The sequence below is a fragment of the Microtus ochrogaster genome, chromosome 8 (assembly GCF_000317375.1).
Source record: "Microtus ochrogaster isolate Prairie Vole_2 chromosome 8, MicOch1.0, whole genome shotgun sequence".
Classification (NCBI taxonomy): domain Eukaryota; kingdom Metazoa; phylum Chordata; class Mammalia; order Rodentia; family Cricetidae; genus Microtus; species Microtus ochrogaster.
The window spans coordinates 46,577,566-46,595,889 of record NC_022015.1 but is presented as its reverse complement, the minus strand read 5'-3'; the positions used below and the strand labels follow the sequence as shown (position 1 = coordinate 46,595,889).

At 43.8% G+C, this 18,324-nt stretch overlaps 1 protein-coding gene across 1 annotated transcript in view; it reads right to left on the bottom strand.

Moving 5' to 3' along the window:
- The window catches only part of Gna14 (G protein subunit alpha 14), a 142,571-nt gene that overhangs the window by 46,943 nt on the left and 77,304 nt on the right, over positions 1-18,324 (bottom strand). Inside the window, exon 2 of the mRNA XM_005352016.3 lies at positions 1,020-1,204. Coding sequence (XP_005352073.1) covers positions 1,020-1,204 — 185 coding nt within the window. The remainder of the gene's footprint in view (positions 1-1,019; positions 1,205-18,324) is intronic.

The window sequence follows — 18,324 nt, the reverse complement described above, 5'->3', positions numbered from 1 at the left end:
TCTCTCTCTCTCTCTCTCTCTCTCTCTCTCTCTCTCTCTCTCTCTCTCTCCCATATGCTAGAATTATAGGCACCTGCCTAAAAACTCTTATTTCTAATCTGGATTCAGAATAAATTTAATCTGTTCCAAAGTAGCATAGGCAATTCTATTTGCCACTTCCAGCCCTCTTGCCTTTCCCCTTCATTGTTAGGAGATTTGTATCACTAAAGACCAGTGGTGACAGAAGGCAAGTATCAGCTTGCCATGCTCACATCATGAGAGCACTTTGCTAGCTGGGACACCAGAACTGCTTCCATAAAATGTCACTTAGTTCCCAAGAAGGGCCAGCTCCCAACACAAACAACCCCCAGCAATTTCTGTCAGTAGTCTCCAGTGCATCAGTGAAAATATTTCCTGAGACCAAGAATGTCTGAAAAGCTAGATGCTGTAAAGCCAGCATCCTCATTTCTCCACAGAGGCAAACAATGTGTTTCTCGACTCAAATGGAAAATGGCACCTTCTTTTTCCAGTTCCTAAAATGAGCACACTCACCTGAGTTCCAGATTCCCTGAACACCACATAACACCATTTCCTTCAAAAAAATCTGTGGCAGACGTAAGACCAACAGGACTAACTAAATCCATTAGATGCCCCAAAGTAGCTCTTCCAGTACTGAGGAAGGACCTCAAGTACTTGGCATTCAACCAAAGCACTTAGCAAAGCTTTTTGTTCAGACGTTCACTGACCCCAATAGGAAAGCATATGTTCACAGGTAGAGCCAACCCTCCCAAACACCCAACAGGAAGGTGTGCATTCACACATAAAGCCAACTCTCCCAAATACTCAATAGGAAGGCATGTATTCACAGGTAGAGCCAACCCTCCCAAACACCCAACAGGAAGGTGTGCATTCACACATAAAGCCAACTCTCCCAAATACTCAATAGGAAGGCATGTATTCACAGGTAGAGCCAACCCTCCCAAGCACCCAATAGGAAGGCATGCATTCACAGGTAGAGCCAACGCCCCCAAGCATGGTACCTTATTCTGCTCACACACATATTGTATTCTCAGGGTGTCCATTGCTCTGATCATGGCTTGCATGGCGGTGAATATGTTTTGGTAAACCAGCTTGGTGAAGCCCTTTCTGTCTTCATCACTGTAGCCAGACCCATGGATTATCCTCATTTGCTTGATAAAGGTGCTTTTCCCACTTTCGCCAGTTCCTGAGAGAAAACATGAGTGAGGAACAGTTAGTGGATGGACACCTACCCTTAAAACCCTGGTAGCGGAGTCCACACCACGGGTAACAGGTTGGTGCAACGGGCTTGCAAAGAGTCTACCAGAAGCTTTATGAGGCAGTGCATCCCAAGCCCCAGGAAATGTCTTCCCATCTTCCTTTCCTCGAGTCTTTGAAACAAGAACCATGTGTTTGACCATCCTGAATACTGAGGCTTTGCTGCTCATATTGATGTTGACAGTGATCGAGTAACGTCAGTGTGCAGGAAGGATCTTAGCAGCAGAAACACTTGGAGAAGAGAATAATTAACTTGCCAACATGTACTGGGTCCTTGCACAATGGAACACCATTCTCAGTGATGCCCAGCATCTGTATGATTGCTGTTTCTCATATTCCAGTCTATATTTCACAAGGTCTCCAAAACTCCTAACAGTGGCCTGTGGACCAAGAAGCAGAAATCATTGAACTATCCCACTGATCTTTATAGCAAAGGGAAATCCGGATATGACATATAGAAAACAGGATGCCAAGATTCCATATTTCTCTCAGGTTGAGATCCTGCTAGGAAAGTAGTAAAAATATTTATACAATGAAGCTCAAACATTTTCTAATATTGTCTGTGATAAATGGAATCAACTATATGAGATATTTATTCATAGTTGATTTTCAAATCTACGTGTTGCTTTAAAATTTTTATTAACAATTTAGTTTATAAAGTTTCCAGTTGAAATGAAGGAAACTATCTCCAACCTAAAATTACTCATGCTATACCCTTTAAATAAATGTACTTTTCAAAACGCAAAGCACATTTTATAATTTGTTACAAAGAGAATAGTTATCTTGTAGTATTTTTGTCAAAAGAAAAGGTTATGTGAAAAAGCTCAACTAAATCATAAAATTTGGCCATAACAAAGGTCAAAGATTATTTTTCATGAAATGATTAATTAATTGTGACCCTCTATAGTGACTAACTTCCCAGTGTCTCAACACCACACCCAGATGTACAACTGTCATCCAGTTCTATCATCTCTGGTACTTTATTGACTCTTAGTCACATCCATGCCATGTGTTACTTATAGAGATGTGTTTTCTGGAGCAGGAGGCTAGAGTACATAACAGTTACCAACTTGATAAAAGTCAGCGGCTTTTAAGCTTACATGGGCTTCCCTGCACTCCTGACCAGGGCTCTGAAACTGTGATTAAGCCTGGAGCAAAGGCCCAGGTGACACAAAACTATGTTATGGTTCTTCTGTTAGAAACAAATATCTAGGATTGGCTTCGTCAGATCACACACACTTGCTCTTCCGTTTGTTTCTTCATTAAACCCTCAATGTGTTCCCTTCCCCTCAAGACAGACAGACAAAGGTGGGCAAGAAGGCCTGGTGGTGTGGGCCTCTGCCCTCAGCGCCCTTTCCTTACGGTGCAGTTTTACACTCTACCCCAGCCATGCTGGTCCGCCCTCATACAGCTCCTCCCGGAGCCCTTCACACCGGTGATCCCTCTTCCTGGCCTTTACTCTTGGCCTTGCCTGCCCTTCCCTCCCTGATCAGGATGCTTAGCACTCAGGGAATACACCTACCCACAACTATGATGGATTTTCCCACATGGATTAAATTAATCGAGATACTCCTTCACAGCTGTTACCACAGGCTAGCTTTAATCTAGACAGTCTCTCACAGGTAAACCCGAAGGCCTGCCCCTTCAACGTCAAGTTGGTAATACTAACCATTACTCCAGGACTGGCTTTCCTTGTGCATGGTACGGTACCTGGCATTTGGTGCCATTTTGGTACCATATTTATTAAGATAAATATTGAGCAGTGCTTGATGTCAGTTGTCTTCCTCTCTCGCTTTCCACCTAATTCTGTTCCTTTTGTTTGTTTTTGTTTGTTTGTTTGTTTGTTTTTTGAGACAGGGTTTTATCTGTGTAACGGCCCTACTGTCCTGGAACTAGTTCTTGAAGACCAGGCTGGGGTTAAAGGTGTGTGTGCCACCACTGCCCGGCTTCTCTCCAGCTAATTTTCCAAGTCAAAGTTTCTCACAGAACCGGCAGTCCCTGGAATTGGCTAGGCTAACTGGTAGTCCAGTTAGTCCAGAGCTCCACCTGCCTCCATCTGACCAGCTCTGGGATCTTAGCCCTGTGCCACCACGCTGGCTTTTCACATAGGTGCTGGAGACAGGAATTCAGGTTTTCAGACTTACACAGCAAGTGCTGTATTCACTCAATCATCTCCCCAGGTTCCTTCTTAATCATCTTTAACTGGACAGTTCAGTCCAGCCCTGTTAAATAATTCAGCGCTGTGCAATCAATTGCCAGACCCTTTCACTCCTACAAAACCGAGCCCCACCCCGGCCTTGGGAAACTCCCTTCCTTTCTGCTTGGCCAGTCTGACTATTCCTGACACCTACCCTACATGAAGTTATACGGTCTTTGTTCTTTTGTGGCTGGCATATTTCAGGTAGCATCCTCAGGGTGTGTCCATGTTACAGGGCACTCAGCCGTCCTTTTCTGAATAGCAAATCTCTGAATTTTTCAAATACAAGATATTTCAAAAATCCACCAAGGTGCCCCTTATCTACACCACTCAACATATGGGAAAATAGGATATGCCAATTCTCTGTGCCCAGTCCTGTGCTCCAAGTGTGTCAAAGGACTCCAAACACGTAGATAAACCCTAGAAGGAGCCGTACTCTGCTAGTCAGTGACCTCTTCTGAGTGCTCACTGGATGCTGATACAGACAAATATTGAAGTGGTCACAGTGCAGGGGACTCTACCCAAATCATCTCATCTTTGAAGCACTCTGAAATAAGGACGGCCATGTGCCGTAGGCAGGTGAGAACCCTGGGCTGTAGACTGGTTATGGAAAGTCCCCAAGCACACATAGTGAGCAAGACCTGAACTTGATTCACTTGGGCTCCACTGACAGGTTCTACTGTCAGAGAAGACCTGGCTCATAAACCAAAGGACCTGGTGATACCAGCCCAATAAGGGCAATTTTTAAGTCCAGTCACACACTATGTAAACCCCAGCCAAACCACCATCGTGCAGATACAGCCTGCCCAGGTCCTGCTGGGATGTGCTCAGAACCTTCTTGGGAAGCTCCCCATGGCCATGTGGAGTCAGGGTTGGTGCTTTTCTTTCTGCTGTTCTGCTCTCGTGTTAACTGGGTTCTCCTGTCTTCATCCAAAGAACTGAATAAAAGCGGAGCAGAGTACAGACCCCTCTCCTAAAGTTTACTATCGTAGCCTGGCCCAAAGTTCTAGGCCAGATGGGATCTTGATTCCCACAGAATTCTGGGATGTGTGTTCCCTCCTCCCCCGGGGTTACAATATTCTTGTAGGGCTGAAGTTCTGGTCTGGTGTCAGTTCAACCCAAACGAATGTTGGTAGTCCTGTGTTTTACAGATGAGGAAGCTAATGTGAACGTGGAGACTGTGTACTGCTTTCAGCAAGCTGTAACTGTGACCTTGAAGCCAGAACACTCACTCCTGACAGCCAGAAATTCTACAGCAAGATAAGGAAGCTCCCAGGAGCAGAGGTCATTAAAAAAAAAATATTTAGAATAGTTTTAAGATTAAATGAAAAAGTGCTTAACAATATAATTATTTAAAAATACTCTTTAAATATTTGGTTTCAAACGGCAGTTGTTCAGTTAAACACACGTGCGTGAGTGCGCGCGCACACACACACACGTGACAAAATCACATGGGTTGGAGGCAAAGAAGAGACTGATGATGCCGATTACTGAAGGCCACGATGGAGAAAACAGAAATCATTTGGTGGGCATGCTCTCCCTCTCACTGAAGCTGCCATACAGCCCAGCTGGTGCCATCCCTCTCCAGAGGAGAAACACAAGAAATCATCAAGATGAAGCAGGTTGTTCAAGTTTGAGCAGCGTGCTAGTGTTGGCCTGGGTCTGCATCCAGGTCTGCACAGGTGCTCTTCCCATGACAGTTTGGTACTTTCCTAAACAAAGGGCCTCTTCCCTACACAAGGTGATCACAACAGAGGAGGCTTGCTCTCTCAGAGGGCTGAACTGACCTGGAGCTGAAACAGCTCCAGCAGCAGGGGGCAGCAGGCAAGAGGGAGTGAGGGCAGGTAACAACATCTTGCTTTCTATAATGGCAGCTGTGGCGAGCAAGGGCTGCAGGGACTGATGGGCTCAAGCCAAGGATCTGAGCTGATCCATTTACCTGCCCCAAACAGAAACTCCACCTGCCGGTTTCCCACATTCATGCATGCATGCATGCATTCATTCATGGAAAACAAAAAGAACACCCAGAGGCCTGATCATGGGGATGAGACTAATAGTGGCTTTTCCTAGGTGGGTTTTCATTGAGGAGTGGGTGGCTTAGCTTTCCCCCCTACTTTAGCCAATTACTTTCTAAAACACGGGTTTGGGCCCTTGGTGCTGGGCTAAATGTGTCCCTCCAGAATGAGCCTGCTGGGGCCCCTCCTGAAAATGGAAAAGAAGAGGAACCCACAGTTCACAGCAGAGTTTTGGTCTAAACAGGGGCCAAGGATTTTGACTGGAAAGTGAATTTTCATATCGGCTTTACCAAAGATTCCCTCAGGTCTGATGAGGGCCTCCTCCTGGGCAGCTTTTCACCCAGACTCAGCGTAGCAACACAGAAGAGGGAAAGAATCAAGTAGCGGGTTCATTTTTAGCTTCAGTTTTCAATACAAATAAGGGAAACAGCACAGGGAATCGGCGCTTCTCTGTTTAGTTTCCATTTCTGCATTTCCATATTTGAAATAAAATCCAGTGATGGCTGCTAAGTAGAGTCATAAGCCACTACACGACATCCCAGCCAACAGAGAAATAGCAATCTACACACGGGTGTCATATATGGTGAACTATATCAAACATCCATGTACATGACAGGCTCTAGGATTAAAATGAAACTGAAAATTCCCATCATGCTGTGTTGTCACTATTTACAGCTGAGAAAGGCTCAGACGCACACATACCACTGTGTTACAATGGCCTGCAGTATTCAGGACAGTGGTATGTTGCATAGATTTGCAGACTATGCACACAGCCTGGGCAGGTAGAGACTGTATCATCTAGGCTTGTGTAAGTATGTTCTATTGTGTTTGCACAATGGCAAAACTGCCATTCAGAACATATGACCATCATTTAACTAGGTGTGTCTGTAGTTTTCAATTATTTTCAAGTGTCAAGAGCCTGCTTGTGTGAGCTGCTTGCTTAGCCTCATCTCACGGCAGCTGCTTTCTACTGTGGAATAACCCTTCTATCCACTGAGAAGAGGTGTTTGTAGTAATAAGAGCAGCAGGGCTGCATCCCCAGCACCCCGGCCACCTGGTAGCTTATGCCCCAAAATAACAACACACAAATTGTATTCATTTAAACACTGCTTGGCCCATTATATCTAGCCTCTTCTAGGCTAACTCTCGCACCTGGACTAGCCCATTTCTAATAAGGTATGTAGCACCCCAAGGTGCACTTACCAGGAAGATTCTAGCCTATGTCCATGTCCATCCTGGGTCGGAGCTGAATCATGTCTGTCTGCTTGGGAGCAGGGAGCATGGCGTCTCTCTGAGGCGTCTGCCCCCGAGAGGAGAGCTGTCGAGTCTGAGCTCACTTCCTCTTCCTCCCAGCATTCTGTTCTGTTTACTCCTCCCACCTATGTTTTAACCTATGAGGTTAAAGCAGGTTCTTTATCTTTTTAACCAATGACCTTCCTCCATCAGGTGTTGTTCTCGTGGTTAATAAAAATCTGATCAGCCGACGGCTAGGCTGGATTTTCAGGGCGGAGAGAACGCTGGGGTGGGGAAAAGAAGGGTGGAATCTACATACTCGCCATGAGATGCGGAGCGAGCAGGATGGCGAGTATGCAGGTGAGGTAAACGGGCCTCAGGCAGCACACAAATGACTAGAAATGGATTCATTTACATTATAGGAACTAGTTAAAAACAAACTTAAGCTATTAGCTGAGATTTCATAATAAGAAGTCTCCGTGTGGTTATTTGGGAACTAGGCCAGGACAGAAAATCCGCCTATAGTCTTTCGTACTAAGGTCAGTGGATAACTGCTGGCAAGATACTCAGGCAAGTCACAGATTCACCTTTCTGTCACTGATTACTGACCTCTTAGCAGGGGAGCATTGAAACCCCCCAAGTCTGAAGCTCCACTATGGAGTTTCCATCCCTTTTCCCTTTAAGTAAGAGCTTAATTCTCTTTGACCAGGGCACTCAGAACTGTGTAAATGGACATGCGTCTTTGGTATTCCATTATAGCACATATAGCTCAGCGCATATAGATAATGCATGTTCTATTCTTCCCGCAGACTCCCTCCTGACTGTGGGTGAGGGTTTGGGGCCTCTGGCCTTGCAGGGCTGAGAGCTTTTATATAGTAGTGTTCATGACTTCACTGCCCAGTCATCTGAGTTCTAAGCCTCAGTCATGTGTGTAAGAATATTATGATTCTGGCATATCCATATAACACCTGTTCGATTACCTAATATTTTGCTTTATCTGTTGTTCAAATAAGTTTTTATGGACATGAAAACCCTGCATTGTGTGTGACAATCAAATTAAATATAATAAAACCTGTGACTTGGTAATATTCCAGCAGAAACAGCTCTCGTCATTCCAGTTATATAGGTACATCATTTTGTGAACCTCTCACAAAGGATTGTTCTTTGTAGATGAAATTGTCACCTACTTTTCATCCAAGATTCTCTCCTGATCCCTAACCCTTCTTTCTTCAGAGGCCTCTGAAATTCCACCCAGGAATCTCACCTAGATATAAAATAGCAAGGCTACAAACTCATGTAACTGAAAAGGGGCCAACAAAAATGTCCCAAATCACTAAGACTCTACAGTTCCAGGATTGAGAAAGCAATACAAGGTTAAAGTTTTAATTTAATTTCAAATAATGCAGGAGGACCCATGTGGGGATAGGGGAGTTGCTTTTAGGAGCCAAGAAGAAATAGAGACCAAAGCAAAATAAATCCTTACAATAATAGACAAAAGACACACAAACAGAAAATCAATTGTTCTAGAATTTACCTGGAATCCAGAAAAACTGGCTCTGGGAGCTAAGGCAGGGAGCTAATGAAGCCACTGAGGCAGACAGTGGCTTACAGTGTTTCCTGACCCTGCAAGCCCCGCCTCCCAGAAGCCAGTGTTCTCAGTTTAGGGTTATAGCAGACACTGGAGACAGTAAAACAAAGTATATAAAAAAATGAAGACAGATGGGGATATCTTCTAACCTACAGTATCAATAGGAACGTGTCCAGTGTGACCAAGTGGGCCCTTTATGAACAGGGCCTTTTTCTCATGACAGGACACACTAGTAACCTAAAATCTATTCAGGAATGGGTATTTGGGGATTGTAGGCCTCCGTGGTGATTCCCCTTTGGAAAGCAGTAGGGAGGGGGTTGCCTAGCCTGGGAGGACCTGTTGGAGTTGCACAGCCAGCTTCCCCACGCCAGGTGCCTGCTGCTTGGCTTTCTGACAAAGACCTGGTGCCAAGCCCCCTGTGGAGCTCGGGTTCTATGACAAACCTTTTGTACAGCCCAGAAAAATAAGCTCGGAAAATACCTTTCATTATCTTTACGCCACAGCGCGTGGGTCTAACTACAGAGGCCTGGCCAGAAGACGGTGTTGTAACTTTGTTTGGTCCTCTTCAGCTTGGCCTGACCTTGGGCAGTGGCAGTTTCTGCAGCTGATGGGCTGCTGTGTAGAATCATGATGCCATTCAGCAGATACGGGTTTATGAGAAAAGATGGCAAATTCTGGGAAAAGTCAAAGAACTCCCCTGTGGGGGAGTATTATTTTAAGGCGTGTGACTTTTGTTTATGCTGCATTTGTTTAACTCTGTGAAGTTGTGATTTTTTGCCTGTCTAAAACACCTAACGGTCTAATTAAGAGCTGAATGGCCAATAGTGAGGCAGGAGCAAGGATGGGTGGGGCTGGCTTATGGCTAGCTGTGGCTTAAACATGACAAAAAGCAGAGAGCATAAATAGAAGGAGAAACGAGGCAGGAGACAAACAACTAGAAAACAAGGAGACAGGACACTTGGGGCCAGTCACCCAGTCACCCAGCCAGCCACAGAGTAAGAAGGAAAGTGAGATTTGCAGAAGGAAGGAAGGAAAAAAGCCCGTAGACAAAAGGTAGTCAGGGTAATCTAAATTAAGAAAAGCTGGCAAGAAATAAGCCAAGTTAAAGCTGGGCATTCATAAGAAAGAATGAGTCTCCATGTATGATTTATTTGGGAGCTGGATGGTGGGCTCCCCAAAAACCCAAAACAGTGAAATAACACTCCCCAAATACAAAGTAAACCCAAGGATTGGAGGACTCATTAAAATGTAGATTCTCTGCCTCTCCTCTGCCAAGTTTCAATGACCTTGGTAAGAACCTGGGGATGTGCATTTGTGGCCAGTATTCTCGAGGTTTCTGTGGGCTGGATAGAAAGACTGCCCAGGGCCCTTTGTAAGGAATTCCTAATGGAATCCGCCTGGGACAGAAATGCTCCAGCAGAGACATCACGTTCAGTTGAATTGATGGATTTCTCCACCAAGTTCCAAACTCGTTGCCTCGCGAATAAATATCCTGGGCCCCCAAGCTCTACTCTTCCATTTCCAGGGAGAAAATATTTTTACAGAAGCAATAAGATTCACTTATTCAATTCTGCCCAAGCCTCATATCACCATCAAAACCACAGCACCTTCCCCAGCTTCTGTTCTCAGAGGACTGACTGTTCTTAACCATAAAAGGAGGAGGAGAGAGGTCTCTTGCAACAGCTGAACTGGAAGCAACTGGAGACAGGTTCATGATGACTCTTCGAGACAAAGAGGTTTACACGAGGCTTTTAAAATGAAAAGGGGGAAGCTGAAAGAAATTAAGTGATGAAACCTAAAAGACATAAGATTTTTTAAATGGAGAATTCAAAATACACTGTATCACTTTTGAATTTACTAAAAGGACTGATTATCTTTATGGATGAGCCAAGAAAAGCCATGATCCTAAGCCCAGCAGCCCCTCCCAGAGATAGATGAAACATCCGTGGACTCAATCAACTAGAAATATGTTGACTGGGGTTTCTGTCCTGCCCAGTTCCTGCAGTTGTTAAGTCCCAAAGAAATCACACAGAAGTCTACATTAATTATAAACTGATTGGCACCCAGTGCCACATGCACACCTCCACAAAATAAACAAACCTGCAACAAAATATGTAAAAGATCCCCAGCCATACTGACACATAGATGCCTTTCCTATCATTAGTCCCCAAACACGGTCATGTAACGACTATCTAAGGAACACTCCCACCTCATCAGGTTATCATTGCTAATACAGAGATTTGCTAGAGCACATGAGAATGTGTGAACAGGTTTATACAAACACAGCACCATTTAACAGCAGGAGACACAAGTGCAACTAAGAGGGGTCTAGGCATCAGTCCCTCGACTGATATCAAGAGCAAACATATAACCTAGACCTTGTGTCATCATGGATATCAGTCTGATTAAGACATACTTTCAAGTTCTAAGTATCTGTAAGAGGTTTTTTTTTTTTTTTTTTTTTTTTTTTTTTTTTTTTTGAGACAGGGTTTCTCTATAGCTTTTGGTTCCTGTCCTGAAACTAGCTCTTCTAGACCAGGCTGGCCTTGAACTCACAGAGATCCACCTGCCTCTGCCTCCCGAGTGCTGGGATTAAAGGCGTGCGTCACCACTGGCCGGCGAGGTTTTGTTTTTAAAGATTTTTAAAATAATTATATGTGTATGATGGTTTGGCTGAGCGTGTGTCTGTGCACCACATGCATGTCAGAAGAGGGCATCAGTTCTGCTGGAACTGGAGTTATGGATGGTTCTTACGGACGGAGCCATCATGTGGGTGTTGGGAATTGAACTTGGGTCCTCAACAAGCACATTAAGTATCTTAAACACTGAGTCATCCCTCCAGCTCCCTCACTCTTACAGCAAACAAAACTAAAGGGCCACACTAGTGATCTTTTAAACACAAGGACTTTGAATTCTTAGTTTGTAAAAGGTACAGAAAACAACACACTTGCCACAGTTGCTGATAATGCATTTAAGAGCTCAAATATAGAGAGACTTTGAGGTGAGCTTTCATTTTAAATGAATTCTAGCTATTTACTCTATAATCAAATCTTTGTAATGTGATAAAGGTGGGATCCACTAAAAATTCAATACAAGCATTTAACTCAGTATTAATTATTTTATATCAGGAAACATTTGGCACGATTTATATTCATTTCTCGGATGCAGTTACATGGTCCAGAGATCTTTGTGATGGGCAAACATTAATCCTTCGGCAAAGAGCTACACAGTTTAGTTGTTCTTGTGGCGCATTCCTGTAAGCTGGGTTTTCAGGAGACTATCACAAGAGGGTTGTAAATCTGAGGCCATCCTGGGCTACTTAGTAAGACCCTGGGCCTCCACATTACCCCCACACCCACCATAAAGGATAAAAGAAAAAAAGGTATTCAGTATAGCTCATTGTGTGTCAACAGCTCATTTATTAGACCCTAGGAAAGTAATATAATACTTGTTTGCAACAACAAGTATTCTCTAGACCATCATCAGTTTTCCCAAGAAATGAATAAATCACATCAATGGCAAAGAGAATCTGCTCCTGATATGTTTTATGGCTAACAGAGAAAACACCAGAGACTCCATTAGCATCACTCATTCCTCTTATGAGATCATGAATTCACCCGCTGCTGAATGGGACTGACTCATGACGGATTTATGAAAAGGGCAAATGCGTGTGTTTTCATGAATGGTTTTAGGACCTCCAAAATGTCAGTGCTGCTTCTGAAAATTAGCACCTCCCCTCATTCTTCCAATAACATTCACTGAGAAATCCTAACCCCAGGGCACTGGAGGGCAGTAGCACTCAGCCTATGAGCAGCCGGGCACTAACTCTAGGAAGGTGAACTGTAAGCAAGCCTGCAGTCAGAACTGCCCTTGTACATCGTGACCGCTGCTCCAAAGCTGGACGTTTGCTCAAGTTGAGAGTGGAGGAAAAGCAGAAACAAGGCATCAAGGAAAAGACAGAAGCCCTAAAAATGGGTGAGAAATAATGTCCTTCAGTCCACATGAGTGTAGGCAAGGAGATGAAGGAACCATTCTGAAACACCACAAGATAATGTTGAAACACATATGGTCAAGGTAGCCAAAGTCTTTCACCCCAGGAGAAATTCAAATCAAATGAAATCAACACTAGCTAATCAAACACTGCTACCTGCTGCTGCTGTAACTAGACATGAGGTGATGGCAACAATGGAAATCCAAGACTCCCGTAGGCAGGTCTATAGAAGTACAGTATTCTATCATCTACCTTAGAAAGGTTTTCAAAAAATTAAAGTTCTCCTTGAAATTCTATAAGTAATCTGAAACAATCTTATTCAGACCGATACCTATACAAGTAGGCACAGGCTTTTCATTCTGCCATTGTGACCACACACATGAATTTACCTTTGAAGGGTCCAGTATAAGATCTGAGCAGCACGGGAATGAAGTGGCAACTTGCAAGACCACACACTCATGTGAAGTGTGGGCCTTGCCATTTTGGGGTTTATCTGACCCATAGACTGTTCACACCCTGGCCAACTTATCCATCTTATCCCCACACTGGTCTAGTACTGCCATTCACACATGCTCCCAGCCTCCTGGAAGATACTCAGTCTCGTCTCCCTGTCACTTCTGGACCTTCACGTACCATTACTGTGACATTCGTCAGATCTTCTTATTTCATGAAGAAAACACTTGAGAATCAGTCGACATGCCTCTCACTGATACCCAAAAAAGTCTCTTAAATATGTTTATTTTATTTTCAAAAGCAATCTAAAGATTTATCTTTGATGGCTAATTCTGACTTGGTTGAGTGGAACCTAGAAAATGGCTGCCAAGGTGTAGGTTCTGTAAATATATTGGATAATGTGGAACATTAGTTTGAAAGGGGAAGGTGAAGTTGGGAAGAACAGGATAGGAAAAGACTAGAATGCTAAAAATTAAGCAAAAATGGATGATTCTAGTGTTAGCTCAGAAGAGAGAGTGTTGGTGGCAATGCAGACAGTAAAAGCCATCCTGACAAAGCTCAACGGAAGTCCAGTGCTCGCTTTCTCTCTCTCTCTATTGGCAGGTCTGGTGCTCGCTCTTGCACCAGCATGGCAATGGCTCTGGCTCCTTTTTGTCCTTTTCCTGATCCTTCTAGGAAATTAGGATTACAGGTGACAGACTGATCTCACAAGCAGCATAGATATAGGACACTGTGGGTAATACTAGGTGCCTTTTTCTTTCAGTTTCCATATTATAGTGTAATCACATCACTTCCCCCTTCCCATTCCTCCCTCACTAAATGCTGTTAGCCAAATGTGCAAAAGGAATTTGGAGCAAAGGCGAACAGAGAAAAATCCATAGCTTGAGCTAATGAAAGGGAGAAACCCAAGAGCAGAGGATGGGGAACGTGCAGCTAAAATGTCTTCAAGACAGGACATGGCCATTGTACTCAGGAACTCCCTGCGAGTCTTTATACAAAAATTTCAGGAGTTTGGAGCCTATCAATGTTTTGTTGTGAGTGGTAGAGGGTCTATGAAGCCCTTCCTCACCCTGAGGGATTATTGGTAATTAATGGTTGTAAAGTTAGGATCATCATTTAGTTCGGTGGAGTAGCCACTGCTAGACCACCTGTGTAGCCACTGCTAGACCACCTGTGTAGCCACTGCTAGACCACCTGTGTAGCCACTGCTAGACTGCCTATGCACTGGCAAAGAACTTCTCATCCATGCTTATGCAAGCAGTTGTAAACCATTGGGTCATATACCAAGAGGAGACATAGAGGTGTATTGGGAAGTAGAAGGTTTGTAGGAAGAAGAGAGGGGGGAATAGAGTGGAAATGACTAAAATTAATTATATGCATGTATGAAACCACCAAAGAATTTTTTAAATTAATTCACACGTTGGTCAGAAAAGCAAGGTACACAGAGGTGCATCCAGGACACTGTGGTTACCGAAGAGGTGCACCCCATTGCAAAGAAACTACATGTTTTACATTGGTACAATAGAAAAATACAATAGATAGATGTCTCAGAAATCAGGGGGACACCATTACAGGCTCAAGGGTATCAAAATGAAAACGTGTTTCAAAGACCTCCATTTGAGAAGAGAACCTAGAGGTGTAGAAAGCTCAAGGTCTTTGCGCCCAGATAAGCTCTGGGGAAACCAGGAATGCCAAGCACGTAATGTTTCTCTTCAAAGGAAGATGTATAGCTGTCTGCTGCTTGGAAAGCTGGGAACAGACGTAGCTAATAGCCTGGTAATCTGTGTTATCTACAGGGCTGGGCCACACCTGAATCCCCCAGAATATTATGTTTGTTTATCCCTACTCTTCGCCTCCATATACCTTTATCTTGAGCGTTGCTTCTCAGTCAACAAAAGCCATCCTTATGGGAGATGTCACATGTACTTTACAACAGCCTAGGTACCTTCTGTGTTATCTGTAGGGCCAGGCCACTCCTGACTCCCACAGATGATTATCTTTGTCTCAGCCATTCTCCCTAGACACTTACCTTGAGCATTGTTTCTGAGTCAACAGAACCCATCTTTGGGGAAGATGAAGACATACGTACTTTGTAAAGAGTTTCAATGTAAACACGTCTTAAGTTTTGTTGTACACACAAGAGTGAGTTATTATCATCAGGAAACTTTTTCCAAAATTATTTTATGCTTAAATATGGTTAAAATAAATCACCTGGGGTTAGATTCTAGAAGTTTGACCCAACACTGCTAACTAAGTTGGGCTGAACTGGATTTCCTTCTTGCCTCATGCGGATCATTACTCAACAACCCTGGTGTTTGCAGAGACCCTACACACAGAGATGGCCCTGCACCGCCCAAAACACCCAGGGATTTGTTTCCTGCCTTTTAGCTATCAATCAGGACACTTAGATGCCACTAAAGTCATAGTTCAAGTAGGTCCAGGTACAGTTTGTGTTGGTGGCAATCTTTGGCATTATCTACATGACTCTGGCTGTGCTGACATGCACAGTCCAGTTATGGCATCATAGTGGCCTCCACCAAGATTTCAAAGAAAGGGTGGGGATGTCTGATTATGTGTGGCAGTTTAGAATCCCAAAAGCTGGAAGTAAAATAGAGGCCTTAGAAAGCACACACACACTATGCTTGTCAGATAAGGCTATAGGCAGCAAGCAGAGCCAGCCTCAGAGAGTGGGTTAGATTACAGCCAGCAAGTTTGTAGAGGAAGGGGTGCCTGGGCCACATCCTGCTACAGTGTACAGGCATGGAGTCAAGGACATGATGTAATATGTAATATTTTTCAGTAATATAAAAGCTAACTGGCAGTGAGGAAGTTTCCAGGTGGCCCCCAGCTTGGTTTCTCCACCGTCCTGCAACCAGAATGTCCAGCGCCTTCAGCAGTAGAGTCCTGTCGTCCGGCTCTGTGAGGTACCCAAGAGGAATGGCAAGAGCCTGGACCATTTTGCCTGACAGGTTTTGTGAGGGTTGTTTTATCACAACAATAGGAAAAGAAACCAAGATGGTTACTAGCTATATTTATTATCTATCCAGTGGTCTGTTAAAGGTGTGGGGGCTTTCCACTGAAACTAAAGTCGATGTGGCCCCAAAGGCTCCTAAACATAAAAGCAAGTCTACTGTCATAAGGACTAAGCTCTTTGTTCTCTTTCCTGTCATTTGGTGGCACTGCCCCACCATAGCAACACAGACGTATAAGGAAGCAGAGAAGAACGGTCTGAGGAGTCTGACTTTCATTTTCTCCCTATGATACAGACTGTCTGTCCTCATGACCCAAAGAACGTGAAACAGCAAGGCCATCAATTTGAGGGTGACAATGTTTCAGTGAAACTAAGGGCACATGAGAACAATGACCTCTGCCTGTCTTTTCAGCATGCTAGCATAGCCTTAGGCAAGTCATTTAAACACTTTGAAGCCTGATTTTCACAAGCTGTTAATCCCAACACACTAGTGACAGGCTGACCTTTTAGTTCGAGGACAGCCTGGTCTACAGAGTGAGTTCTAGGACAGCCAGGGCTACACAGAGGAACTCTTTCTTGAAAAACAAACAAACAAATGAGTATATAATAAGATCATCCAGTTAGTATTTACTAGGAGAATTAAAATTAGGTGTTAATGTAGAAATAAGAATTCATACACTAGTTACAACAACTTATAAGGGAGATGATTGTGGGAACGGAGATAAAGAAGCTTGGGTACTAGTTTGGGAGACACTGTGTTTAGAAGGCAACGTTACAAGCAGGAACTGTAATCTTTGAGGTTAGTAACTCCTGTGGCACTTTTAATAACAGTGGAGAAATTTGTAAAATGGTCTTAAGCTGTAATGAAGCAGTACGACCAGTGGCTTAAAATAATGGTGATTTGTTCTCCCACAGAGGGAGATTACTGCCTTCTTCTCTCCCTACTCTAGCGTGTCTCAGTGCTTGACGATCCTGAGCTCTGGTCACTGTTGGCTCAGCTTTCCTACGTGCTGATCTTCACGTTTCAGATCCCTCTTATGTGGTGTGGGAGCTCCTTCTGTCTATGTGTTGATTTTATTGGTTAATGAATAAAGAAAACTGGCTTGGCCTATAGCATGGAAGGAAGAGCCAGAGTTAGAGAGACAACATGGATCCGCCAGAGTCAGACATGCAGAAACTTTGCTGGTAAGCCACTGCCACATGGCGACACACAGATTAATAGAAATGGGTTAAATTAATCTGTAAGAATTAGCCAATAAGAAACTAGAGCTAATGGGCCAAGCAGTGATTTAAATAATACAGTTTCTGTGTGATTATTTTGGGCCTAAGCTATCCAGGAACAACAAGTAGCCTCCTTGCTACACTTACGTAAGGCACAGCCATCTTGGATATCAGGTCCAACTAAGTTGGACCGTTTGGACTTTTTCTAGCATGTTCAACAACTGTCTCCTTAACATTTTCTATCATACTTTTGATTTTTAAATTCCACCCATGATTGGCATGGAAACTCACCGTGCAGGCCAGGCTGATCTCAACTGCACAAAGATCCTTCAGCCTCTGCATCTTAAAGTTGGATTAAAGGTATGCACCACTGTGCCCAGTTACCTTTATTTTCTAGATGATATTTTCTTCACTAAGTTATTCAAGGGATAAAGGTGAGCCAGCACCAGGCTTTAAGCTTCTGTGCCAATGCAGCAGTGCCAGTTTAATTTCTTTACCAGTGATCCAAGTTTGGACGCAAGGATCCAATTTCCATTTTAATTTGGTGGAGGCATCATTCAACTCTCTTAATTTGAAAGCCTTCTATTAAGACACACATTCTTCTCCTGCTCAGCAGGCACCCCCCACACCTGCCTTTGGTCTCTGCTGTCCTGTGAGATTATTCACACATTTGGAGGACTGCTCCAGCCCAGGCAGCAGGTAAGATTGCCACCTAGGGCCCTGAAACCAGATGTCTTCCCTTCTGGACCACTCTGCTCCATTTCACCCCCAACTCCCTTCCTTGGCAACTGTGGGCCATCCATTCTCTCTTAATTATTGGTGGTTTTGAAAATGTTCTCATCTCAGCCACAACTAGAATACAAATAGCTTCGTGCTTTGTGCCCTCCCAAACACCTAGCCTAACCACCTGCACAGGACAGACATTCAGATGCTTGCTGGCTGAGAAGTTCAAGTCTCTCAGACAGAGGTGTTTCTGTTGAATGCATTGCCACATGGATGCTTGATTTCTCAAGCACCAAAAAGGCCTTGTATAGTAGGAAATGTAAGGGGGATGCTTTGATGTTCTTTACCCTCCGATTCCAGCACTTTCAAGTGAGCTGTTGTGTACTGTATCATATTGTAGCTCTTAGAGAGAAAAGGAAGGCTGATTAAGAAAGGACATCACAATTGTTTTAAAATACACATTGCTAGGCATTGCCTTTGATTCAACTGTTTTAAAGTCCTCATTTTCTCAAACCTTTAAATGCTTTCTGAAGTTCCCAAATATGCAAGGATAACTTTTACACTGATGGAGGAAGGTCATTGGTTAATTAAATAAAGAAGCTGCTTGCCCTAATAGGTTAAAACATAGGTGGGAGGAGTAAACAGAACAGAATGCTG